Source organism: Vulpes vulpes, chromosome 11 (assembly GCF_048418805.1).
Source record: "Vulpes vulpes isolate BD-2025 chromosome 11, VulVul3, whole genome shotgun sequence".
Classification (NCBI taxonomy): Eukaryota; Metazoa; Chordata; class Mammalia; order Carnivora; family Canidae; genus Vulpes; species Vulpes vulpes.
In genome coordinates this window covers 62,770,582-62,782,766 of record NC_132790.1, presented here as the reverse complement: position 1 = coordinate 62,782,766, position 12,185 = coordinate 62,770,582, and the positions used below count along the sequence as shown (strand labels likewise).

Sequence of the window (12,185 nt, the reverse complement as noted above, 5' to 3'; positions counted from 1 at the left end):
GCAGAGAGCCAGGTGCCTGTGACTGCTTGCCAGGGTCCAAGTGTGCTGCTCTGTTCCAGGGAATCGGCACTGCCTGGTCATCAGCTCTGAATCCATAGGGTCTAGAGGAGGAAAAGCTATTGGAGTGATGACTGGGGAGGGCAGTGGGCGCACCTTTTCGTCATGGGCCTGGGCTCAAAACATGCTAGCACAACTGTTGCCTGGGTTTGAATTTGGGCCCTTCCACCTACGAGCTGGGTACCTTTGAACAACTTAACCCCTCTGTGCCTCATCTCTACAGTGGAGATGCTAATAATCCCACCTACCCATCAGGTTGTGGTGAGGGGAAATGCTGTGATCCATGTAAACCACTGTCACAGTGCCTGGCACACAGTCGTCACTCAGTAAATGTTACTTGTTATTATGGTGGGTGCTCAATAAACATTTGTCATTTGCTAACCATAAAGTGGCCAAGGCCAGATCTGAACCCAGAGCTCCTTCGTTCAAGTCCAGTCCTCTGAAAATCAAAGAGAAAAAATCTTCAGGGTACATATATTTAGAAAGACCTTCTGAGGCAGAAGGTAGGGAGTGCAGGGATACCTGCTGAGGAGTAGTGCAGTGAGAGGCCTGTGCCCCCGAGCCGGAGCCGCTCTGGGCTGAGAGGCAGCCCAGGAGAGTGGGCTCAATCCTGGAGTCCTGAGGACTTGGGAAGAGCTGGGTTTGGAGCCTCTCTCCACCCCCTACAGCCCCAGAGGAGGAAGATGCCAGTGCCGAGGGCAGCGCTGGAGACAGTGCTGAGTGGGCTGAGCAGAGCGCATGGCCTGTCCTCCTGTGCCATGGCTGGTTGACATGCACTGGACAGGCTGGGCGGGGCCACACACTGTTTATGCATCCACCGTTCTGTGCGGAGCAGACCTGTTCACGTCAAGACACAGAAGTGCTTGCTGGAAGCTTGGGGCCTTGCCTCCTGACAAGACTCTGGCTTGGTATCTTCAGAGGGAAACTTCACACATATACTCTACACAACACATCTACTCTACATATGCATGTGGGATGCACAAGTTCACAGTATCTGGAGCAGTTCATATTCATTCTTGAATATATTTATTGGTGCAAGGGAGTGAATAGCCAGAGCTGAAAAGGCAGAAAAGATTGTGGTAAGGTTGAAAACCCAATACCCACAACCACCTTCACCATCCCACGCAGGTGGGACACCTGGGACATCCATGGTATCCTCTGGTTTCTTCTGGCTTTCCCCGCTTGTCTTCAGGTTGGAGGAACCCAGAGAATGTAGCCACCAGGATGAATGCTCATCCAGTCAGGTTGTGTTGGGAGGCACCCCGCCAGCAGGGCGAGAGCCTTGCCTGGGCAGTGGAGGAGTTCACGAGGCCTCATCCTTGAACAGTGTCAGGTTGTGCTTCCGAATGTGCTCCAGCAGCACCTGTCCTCGCCGCTCCAGGGTCTGCAGAGCCTGCTTCAGTCCCTGCCTCCCGCCTTGACTTTCCCAGAACACGGGGTCCATCCGCAGGGACTTGAGCAGCATGTTGTGTAGACACCCTGATGCAAGAACCTGCACGACAGACTCAGGAAACCTGGAGGAAGGGCCCCCGAGCCCCATAACAGAAAGGAAAAGCAAGTTATCTCAGAAAATTTCCAGGACAGGTGAAGCCAGATGGCCAGAAATAGCACAGCTGGCAAACCCTGGCAAAGTCGTCCTGCAGAGTGCTCGGGGCGTGCCTGCTGACTCGTTGTCAGAGAGCCCTTCCACCTACTCTGCTGGGAAAGCAGGCAGGGACTAGAGCTTTTGGCTGGGTCCCGGCCCACAGAGAAGCTGGAGGAGTCAACTCTGCTTAGGAGGAGCCCTAAGAAGGCTGAGCTGCCTGCCATGAGTGAGCAGGGAAGGTAGGCTCCCCAGGCCGGCTCCTCCTCAGGGCCAGGGGAAGGGCTAGCTTTCCCAGACCCTAGCAGGCTGCCAGCGCTCTGCAGTGCCAGGAGGCCCTCTGGATACTGCGGGTGCCTGCTGGCTGTGTCCCCTCAGCGAAATTTCCCAGGGCTCCCCATCCCCTTCTGAGGCTCAGATCCAGCAGCTTTTGTCTAATAGACTGTGGACTGCTCAGAAGCCATGATTAAAGGCCCCATGGTCTATGGCAGAGCCATCAGGCCTCAGTCTCCGAACCCTCATCCAACCCCACTGACCCTCACCCATTGAGGCCCTCCAGCAGCCGGAAGTTCAGCTTGTCCTCAGGATGCTGAAGGTTGCCGGCATTATCGATGTAGACCAGATGGGATGGATCACCGCTCCGGACCTCAGGGAAGAAAATGAACAGGGACAGAGGTGGGTTAGTGGCTTGGGAGGCCCAGAGCTGACAGTCCCACAATCCACCCCGCTACCTGCCCAGATGTTCCCCATGTGAGCTGTAATCTTTATGGCAGTGCTGTGCTCAGTGCTTCCAGGCACCATCTCAGTGAATCCTTCCAGCAACCTCGGAAGGGAGCCATTAGGATCAGCTTCCTTTTACAGAATCAGGGGCATAAAGAACTCAAGTAATTTGCACACAGTCACACAGCTATTAAGTAGCGGGTTAGTTCCGACCTGGACCAGTACTGCCAAGCCATGTCCTATGAAACTGCAGAGCAGAGGGCTCGTTCCTGTTCTGGGGGCTGACGGGGTGATGAGCACAGGGGAGAACCGGCAGGCGCAGAGGGAACCTACCCCTCAGGTCATGGCCTCAGGACTTGCGCAGGCACGCCTGCTCACATGCACGCTCACCCACTCTGTGCCGCTGGCGCCTGTGCCCCACACATGGCCCAGTGTCACCAAGAATGCACGATGCCTTCTAGCCTCAGGCAGCACACTCTATCCCCACGGGAGAGTTTTGTGACTCCTAAACCCTTTCAACACTAGAACCAGCAAAAGAGAATACCTTAGCCTTTTTAAAAATACGGTGTGGCTGGGAATGAGAGGCCATGTCTTCTGCTCCCTACGCCCACCCCGTGCACCCCATTCCTGTATTCTCCGGGATTCCATGATATCTTCCCGTAATTCCCTCCATCACCTGAGAGGCTTATCTTGGGCACTTCTGCCTCCAGGACCCTAGCTTTCCCTCTGTCTCTTCTCCCCCTCGCCCCTTGCCCCTCTGTACACTTCGGGGATCATCTATCTCTTGAAGCCTAAGGACTCCATCCTCAGAGAACTGCTGTCCTAAGGGATCTGTGACGTGGCTGCCCCCGGGGTAAATGACAGCTGTAAGTGCGGTCTCCCCCCCCACCCCCCGCAGGGAACTGCCTTTTACCAGGGAAGAGGAGAGCGGGCTCTGAGGACAGGAGCCGCTTCACGAGGCAGCCCCGGCCTCTGGGCTGGTGTCGCCTGCCTGAAGCTCAGCCCGGGGCACCATGATGACAGCCACCCGCTCCACAAGCCATGGGCCAGGGCAAGGCATCGAGGACATTGGACTCACCAGGAGGAGAGGACAGAGTAGCCCTCCTTGGGCAGGAGACATGGCTGCTCTGCCTGCCAGCCCCTGTCTCTGATGGCCTCGGCACATCGCTTCCCACCCCGCTTGTCTTCACGTTGTGGGATGCCCAAGTCTACAGTAGCTGCAGCAGTTCATAGAACATTCCTGAATATATTTATTCAGAGCCCACTCGGGCTCTACTTTTAACGGGAGGCAGCAGAGCGTTTCTCAGATCTGCACCAGCCTGTTAGCCATCAGGTCCCAGGATAGGGCCCTGTCACTGCCACTGACCAGCCCTGTGGCCTTGGAAACTCCCTTCCCCGTCCCAGGCCCCAGTTCCCACACTTGCTGGCAGGGTGGGGGCTGATGCCAAGACCCACAGCTCACACACCTGCTTCCGGGAGCCCTAGGGGTTCCCTGTAGTCTCTCAAGGGGACAGTGGAGTTGTCCTGCCTCAATCACATTTGCAAAGCCCCACTTGGGGCTTCCTAGAAACATTATTCAGACAGAGGCTCCCACTGCTAATAAGAACAGAGTTGGGAACCCCCAGTGTCATGTGATCTCTGCCACCCAGAAGCAGCATCTTCCAAAGGAGACAGGAAGACCCGAGTCTGGGTGACAGGGGGAACCTACCAGGATGTGGACCAGCCGCAGCTCACCCGGGTTCCGGCACTTCTCTCGGAGCCTCTCTTCCACGCAGGGGTCTGACGGCTCAGGCTCGAAACCACAGCAGTAGCGATCTAGGCGGTCGTGCACCTAGGAGGACACCCAGCCTGTGACGGGTGCAGCACGGGGCCTGCCTCCCCCAGGCCCAGCTCTAGGCGGCCTGGCTCCTGGGGCCCCACACTGGGGGCAATCCTCAGTGGCTGTGCGGGCTGGTTGGCCGGCTGCTGGCGTCTGGCCAGTGAGGGAGCTTCTGCCCTGCTCCCCAGCCAGCTTGCTCTGCACCCCAAGCTGTTGGCTCACATGCCTCAGGCCAGCATGGATTTCCACCAGTACCCACTACTTCCTCTATGGAGCTGCCCCAAACTCTGGCCTGAGGCCACTGGGCCTCCCCGTGCTGACCATCTGTCAACCGGGGGAAATCCACATAGGACTCCACTTTTTCTTTAAGCAGCAAATGCTACAGCAGAGACTCCTCCCTTCTTTGGAAGTAAAAATGCTTTAATGACCGTCTAGACAGCTCCTGAGTGGACAGCTCTTCCGCCCTGCAGCTCAGCCTGAATCAAAGTCAGGGAGGGAGGAAGGCCTTCCCCTTACAGGCTCATTTTACACTGGATGCCTCAAGTAGGAATTCTCAAGCATGATGTGGGGTCAATTCTGAGGAGCTCTGCCTCCCACCCCCTACAAACACACATATGGATGACATACGTGACATACTAGAGTGTCACAGAATCATCATAATATATCCCACTCACCTGCTTCCAGGAGCTTTCTTCAGAAGGAAGGAGTTGTAGCCTGCAAGTCAGGAATTAAGATAGAAACACGGACCCACCCCAGGCCTGACCTACACGAGGAGGTCATCTGCCATGTGCATCAAAAGCAAAGACGTCCAGCACGGAGAGGCCTACAAACAGAAGTGGGAGAGTCCTCTTGGGGAGAGGGAGGGTTTTGCTGTAGGGAAAAGACAGAAAGGGATAGGTCCAAGGGGGATGTGGGGGGGGGGGAAGGTTGGGCTGTGCTAGGAGGTGGATGAGAGAGGGGGTGAGGTTGGGGGCAGCTGGGAGTGCCCATCACTTATAGAGTGGGTGCACTTACAGGGAGGAGGTGTGCCCTTCTCACAGGAAGGAAATTTGGTTTGATACAGTACCTTGATGAGTGCTAATGACAGAAGGTGAGATCTCCAGAGGTCTGGGTGTGGGAGGACTCGCTTTGCTTGGGACAAGAGGAAAAATCCATTTGTTGCTGTGGGAGGGGGAGGAGAGAGGGGAGAGGAGGAGAGAGTGAAGCAGGGAGCAGCAGGAGGCTGAGGGTGTGGGTGTGGCCTCCATGACCCCCTCTATGCTCCAGTGAAGTTACCACCCTTGTGAAATACTTGCTGGCTTCGGGGGAATAGGCTGAGCTTTGAGTTCAGGTTTGGTGAGGGACAAACCAAGGCATGTGAAATAGGAGTCTGCTGCCTGGGATTTGCCCAAATCCTAGGAAGGTTTCCAGATCCACCTGGGTGGTGGGGCCCAGGGTTTGAGTCATCTTAAATCCCCAGGTGGTGTCAGGGTCACATGGGAGGGAGGGCTCAGGGACCCCTGCACTCTACCAATGGGGATGATGAGTCACACAGGTGCTAACTCTCAGTGCAAAGGTCAGTGTCTGAAAGAGCCTTGTGTGTGGAAGACCCAGAATGGAGACCCAGGTCCCACCTTTGCAGAATGGCCTGCAAATAGTTTGATGTAGGAAGCCTGGGAACACCACTGGAGAGGTAGGTGCCAGCCTGTGAATCTAGGAATCAGCTCCAGGTAACATACTCTGGTTGGGCCAACTGTCCAGACCATGGGGACAGAGTGGATAGAGGCAGGGTGGAGGAGAGTGAGAGTCAGGGAGGGGGAAGCAGGAAGCCAAATGGCACCAAGCTGGTGATGAACCCCACAGAAAGAAAAGGTCTGTTTCCTAAGTCCTCAGGAACCTTCTGTGATTCTGCTCCACCACATGGTTCAGCTCTGGCCGGAGCTGGGGCACTTCCCTCCCCCACAGTGGTGATGATGCAGAGCAGCCACAGGCTTGCTGCAAATGCAGCGGTCTTATTAATCTGATAAAGCAATGACAGTGTCTCTCCCTCAGAGATGATGATGATGTGGTATAATCAGAGATATATTTGGTCTCTGTCCCCGATCTTGGTGCAGAGCTCTTAAAACCTTTGCATTTTCCAGTGATTCATAATGAGCCTCTTTGATCTGTGTTTATGCTGATGAGATGACTCAGGGGAGCCCCAGATAACTTCAGAATGGGGGCTGGTCACCAGAAAGGCAAGTGGAGAGAGGATAGGAACTTCCCTCCAGGAAGGGTAGGAGAGCTGGAGATTGGATTATAAAAACAAGAACAATGAGATTTGGAGCACTTCTGGGCTGGTCAACACATCCATGTGTCAGGAGGGTGGCGCATCCCAGCTCTAGAGGCAGAGATACCTTCTGTGCTTGGGACCCTTCTGGACCTTACCTGATATACCTGTTCACCAGGACGTTCCTTTGTATCCTTCATAACAAACCTATGCATGCAACTATTTTCCTAAGCTCTGTCAGCCATTCTAGCAAATGATCCAACCTGAGGAGAAGTCATGAGAACCTTTCACTTATAGCCAGTTGGTCAGAAGTGTAAGTAGCACAGGACTTTTGACTGGTTTCTGAAGTAGGACAGTCTTGTAGGACTGAGCCCCTTAACTTGTGGGATCTGACACTGACTACAGGTAGGCAGTGTCAGAATTGAATTGTGGGACACTCAGTTGGTGGTGGAGAATTGGTGTCAAAACCAAACATGACTCACATGACCACCATCATGATCACTGCTGTCCACCTCTAGCTCATTCACTCCTCACTGAACCTTTGCAAGGGAGACACTATTATCACATTTTACGCACGGGAACACTGGCCCCAGACATACCTAATGTCATAAATGCAAAATTAATATAGCTGGGATTTGAACCAATGCCTGCCTGGCTTGAGGCCCAGCTCTCTGTGTTATCTTGCTGTGCCTCCCTGAAGATCAGGAAGGGTGAGCTAGTTACAGAAGTCAAATGAGGTCTCCATCATTACTCTTCTTGAGCTTAATTACTTTGGTCTCACTCTTGCTAATTAAGGCTAGTGAATCGCTTTCAAAATTATGGAGGAGGATGGGGAAGAACAAGAAGACGACCTTACGTGGCCTCAACAGAGTTGGGCTCTGTCATCCTCCATGACATCTGAGGCAGCAACAGGCATGGTGGTGTTTGGATGGTCCATGTCTCTCTTCTGTGGTTATTGCTCAGCCAACCAGAGCCAACACCACCATCCTGCCTCCCTCTGCCCACTGGCAGCCACCCCTCTCTACAAATGGGGATGTGGGGGAAAATCTGTCACCTCCAGGATATAGCACTCATCAAAGCCACCCCCAGTCTACTCAGCCCAGCTCAGTGCTGACCAGTAAGAGGTCAAGCTCCATTTCCATATTCCTTTGTAGGAAAATTCACATATGTTCTGAAGAAATACAAAACTGATCTCCTCCAACACAAACAAGAAAATAACTATGGTTCAGTCAACCTCACAAAACTAGACATCCAGGAATGGGAGTGTTCAACAGTCCCAACTGCTGTCTCAAAATGTGTTCTGTTCTGCAACATTTCAACACAGAGAAGTCGCATGTCGGGCCTAGACCATCACCCCAAACAGGCTGAGGGCAACTCTGTTGAGGCCACGTAAGGTCGTATTTCCAGGGGTGGTGGCCCAGACACCCACAGGTACTACTAAAAAAGGGCAGGTTTAGCCCAGAGACAATGCACTGGCCCAGCTTGGCCATGGTGGCAAACAGCTACCTCCCTGTTCATGAAGTAAGCCCATGAACAAGACCCTGGACATGGACCATCACTGCTTAGGCTGCTTAGGCTTTGGGTAACAACAGCCACAAGTAACAGAAAAACCTGATTCAAAGTGGCTTCAACCATAAGGAAAATCAAAATCATTTGTGGCAGCAAGTCTCAAGATGGGGCAGGCTGGAGATTTAGCAGCTCCTTGTCATGGTAAGGACTCCATGTTAACATCCCAGTCTTACTTCTGGAAGCCTGCAGGTGGCAACTGTGGGTACCTGTTTCCCTTGTTCATGGCAGGGGCAGGGGGAAGGAGAGGACACGGAGGAGAGAAACAGAGACAGAGACAGAGGGGAAAGGAACCTCTCCTCCAACCCTCCAACAACCTTCCCTTTCGCCTGACTCAACCAAATCAGGTCACAGGCTTATCCCTGGACCAGGAGTGACCAGTGGAAGATGGCAATGCACTGATCCCTGAACTCAGGAATGGGTAGAAGGTGAATCACATCAGGACTCTGTGTGAGAGTCTACTTTGGCTGCAAGGTTCTCACTCAGGCTATTAATACAAGTGTTGACCAGGGCAGGGCTGAGGATAGAGCCCTGCAGCTAGCCACCAGACACCTCCCAGTCTTCCAACTGGTTTCAAACCCACTTGAAGCCTGTATCATGTGCCCCCCTCCATTATGTCCTAGCTATATGACCAGAGGAAGTTATTTAACCTCAACACCCCTCAGTTTTCACATCAACAAAATGGAACAGTGGTACTCATATGGGCTTGTTCTGAGGCCTACATAGGGTAATGACACATGTAAGGGTGGTTGTGTCGGAAGAGCCTCCTGTTGTGCCTGCCCTGGGAGCAACAGGCCCAAAGACTTCCAGGAATCTTGGAGATTCTCTCACCCACACACACACACCAGGAAGCCCCAGCCTCACCCAGTGCTACAGGCCAGAGAAGCCCAGTCTGAAATAAAGTCTTACAACACAGTCACCTCTCTCTCTCTCTCTCTTTTTTTTTTTTTCCACTCTCTTCTTGTGGGTATGCCTAGTTTCTGGAGTTCAGACATCTCTGTGTGACGGCACCCACCTGCTGGGTTCTCCTTGGCCGGGTAAATGCCAGGGCAGTTCTGGCAAGCAGAAACATGGTAACTGCTCTGGATTTCACATTATGCCTGACACACAGCCAGCTAAGCCCTCCTTCCTCCTGCCAAACTCTTCCCGACCCCATCTCTGGGCCATTCTGCACAGATTTCAATTTGCAGCAGCCTCCTTATTTCCAGAGAAATCCACAAGGAATATTGGCCCATACAATATTCCTGGCTTCTCAAACTCTATACCCATTTGAATGTTTAACAGGAAGGGTCTGGCCAGGCTCAGTTGCCAGTTTGATTATTTTGCCACTCATACCGTCTGGTTATTTTTTTTCCACTAAAGAGAAATTCAGTTTCAACAGCAGCAGGCGAGCAGCCAAACAAGACCAAGATTAGGTTTCATTCCCAGATGCCTTCAGGATTTGATTCTTTTTCCCCTTTTTGGAAAAATGAGGAGTTACCAAGAAAAAAAATGACAGACCTTTGCAGTTTTGGTTTTCTGACCAACCCAGCAATGTTGCACGATCCTTATGCAGATGGAGCTTTTTGCTCACACTTACTTAAGTGGTTGTAAAGCCCTTAGTTTGTGCTGGGTGCCACTCAGTGCTTTCACATGACAACTCGTTTACTCCCTCCCAGGAGCCAAGATGTAAATACCATTACTACCACCTCCACTTCAAAGATGTGGAAACTGAGTCACAGAGGCTGGGGTAATGTGCCGAAGATCCCAGAGCAAGGAAGCAGTGTCTAGACTCAGAGCTGAGCAGTCTGGCTCTGACCAGTAAGTGGGGCTATGTGGCCAGCACATGTTTTGTGGCATCAGAGCTTCCACGTTCTTTGATGGCAAAGATGAAGCCATGGTTTAGTCTGATCCCCAGCACCCAGCACTTGTTTAGCACAACCAGAGACTTAGTTGAGGGTTTTTTTGTTTTGTTTTGTTTTGTTTTTTTGTGAGTGAACAAATTAGTGACTGCAGTGCGTGGCTGGCTGACTGCATGGGGACTGTGATCACTTAACGCCTGCCCACCACACCCTATCTCCCTGCCCAAGATGCCAACCCCGGAAGTTTTCAGGGGGAGGCCTGGCTCTGTGGCCCCCCAAAGAGGACAGCTGGATGGGGCAAGACACAGTAGTCTGCCAAGAAGGGACAGCAGGTCCAGCTGTGGGAGAGGGGAGGTGTGGGAGGAGCCAGCACAGGGCAAGACAGGTGGCCAGAGTCCTCTAACTGATCACATCAGGCCGCTGGGCCAAGACAGGTTCCACAGCCAGTGCCTTATCTGGGTCTGCTGGGTTCCAGAGGTCCACTTGCTTTCCCTGGTGGCCCATCCCACCCATTCAGGGACCTTCCTTCTCCCAAGCTAGGAGCAGTCACAGGCCTGGGTCCTTCTGGGTGGAAAGGGTAGCTCTCACCTGGGCAGACTTGCTGCCTGGGGATCAGATTGCCACAGGGTGGCAGCATCTCCCTGCACAGAGGGCAATGTCTGGTCCCACCCTAACCAGCTAGTGATTAGAGAATTCTTGAGGCTTCTTTGGGGAGGTCAGAGTGGGAGAGGAGTGGGTTAAGAAAATGGGCACTGCACCCACTTTCCTCTGAAGACTCATCTTGGAGTGCTCCCCATGTGTCCTGAAAAAGGGCAATCTTCCAGGAGGAACATCTGGACGCTGCATCTGCCCCAAGCCTGCAGCCAGAAGTTGTGACACCAGCTTAGGAAGTGAGAATAGAGTGGCTAACGGGCTTTGAGGAGATGCACTGAAAAGAACTAGATCTTATCTAAAAAGACAGCCCTAATTGTAACATTAACACAGAAACCACAGCCGTCAAAAGATAAATCCACCACAGCAGAAAAGTTTCCAACTGAGAAAGCTAGGGTGAGTCACCGTTAGAACACCTTCCACAAAAGTCCCCAACACAATACATTAGAGGGGAAATCCTGTGACCTCTTCCACAGATACTTGAAAGGCATTTGATAAAATTTTGCATCCATTCCTGACCAAAGAAATTCTTAATAAAGCAGGAATAATGAATAGTTCCTCAACATATCTTCAATCAAAAACCAGTATGCTGTTTCATGGTGAAACAGCGGGAACTGTCCCAAATCTGGAGCAACAACTCATGTCCATCAGCCCATTAATATTTACCATTGCCTTGGAGCCGCCAGCAAATGTAATGAATTAAGAGGCAATGAGAAGACCAAGGGCATTCATTACAGATGATACGCTGGTATACCTGGAAAACCCAGAGGATAAACTGAACAAGTGTTAGAAGCAACGCAGAGTTAGTGTGTGGCCAGCAACCACATTAATACACAGAAATAATAGCCTTCACATAGACTGGGGGCAACAGGCCAGAACATATAATGGAAGAGATGGAAAAGATCCCATTTTCAATGGCCACAGGAAGATGAACTGCCCAGGACTAACCCCACATGACAGTGAAGAAGACATCAAGATGTTTCTGAGAAGATGAATAAATGAGAGACATATGTGCTGGGAAAGGTCATTGTAAGGACATGACTGCCTATTGACTTGAGAGCAGGACCCAGGACACTTGGGAGGGGGGCTCTCACCCCTGCCCCCGGCCTTGGAATATGGGTTTGGCTTGTCTTTCCTGCTCCCAGAGGCTGCTCCAGGGACATGGCTCTGAGATGGTGATGTGATGGGGAGAACACCTGCATGGTATACATGACTGAACCCAGTTAAGGCCACTTTATAAACTTCTAAGATTTGTTGGGTGGCTACCAAGATGTATTGTCTTGCTGCTACCCAAGGCAAGTCTTGAATGTAAGTTCTGTTTGTTTATTAAGCCTACCACCTACCACGCTGGAGTGACTGCTTCTTTCTTTGGTCTCTCACTGCCCTCTGCATAGAGCAGCCTGTGTCAGATTATACCTGGGAAGGTTCAGAGTGGGTGATGAACTGACAATATCCAATTCTTGTCTAGAATGACTTTATATTTTAGGATGTAAATTTTCTCTATGGTCCACACACATTTAATTGGATCCCAATAGACCAAGAGGACTTGAGAAGTAGAAGTGACAAGCTGACTCTAAATTTCTTATGGGAATAGTATGCAAGAATATCGGGAAAATTCTAAGAAGGAGCAACGAGAAAGACCAAGCCCTACTGGTTATCAACATAAAATATAAAGCACAGCAATTAAAACTGTGATTCTGG

At 51.9% G+C, this 12,185-nt stretch overlaps 1 protein-coding gene across 1 annotated transcript in view; it reads right to left on the bottom strand.

The window, feature by feature from the left end:
* Nucleotides 1-376: 376 nt before the first annotated feature.
* GASK1A (golgi associated kinase 1A) overlaps nt 377-12,185 on the bottom strand; it is a 54,294-nt gene continuing 42,485 nt past the window's right edge. The window contains exons 3-5 of the mRNA XM_026000907.2: nt 4,068-4,190; nt 2,182-2,285; nt 377-1,571 (exon numbers count right to left, since the gene is read on the bottom strand). Coding sequence (XP_025856692.1) covers nt 1,361-1,571; nt 2,182-2,285; nt 4,068-4,190 — 438 coding nt within the window. The 3' untranslated portion in view covers nt 377-1,360. The remainder of the gene's footprint in view (nt 1,572-2,181; nt 2,286-4,067; nt 4,191-12,185) is intronic.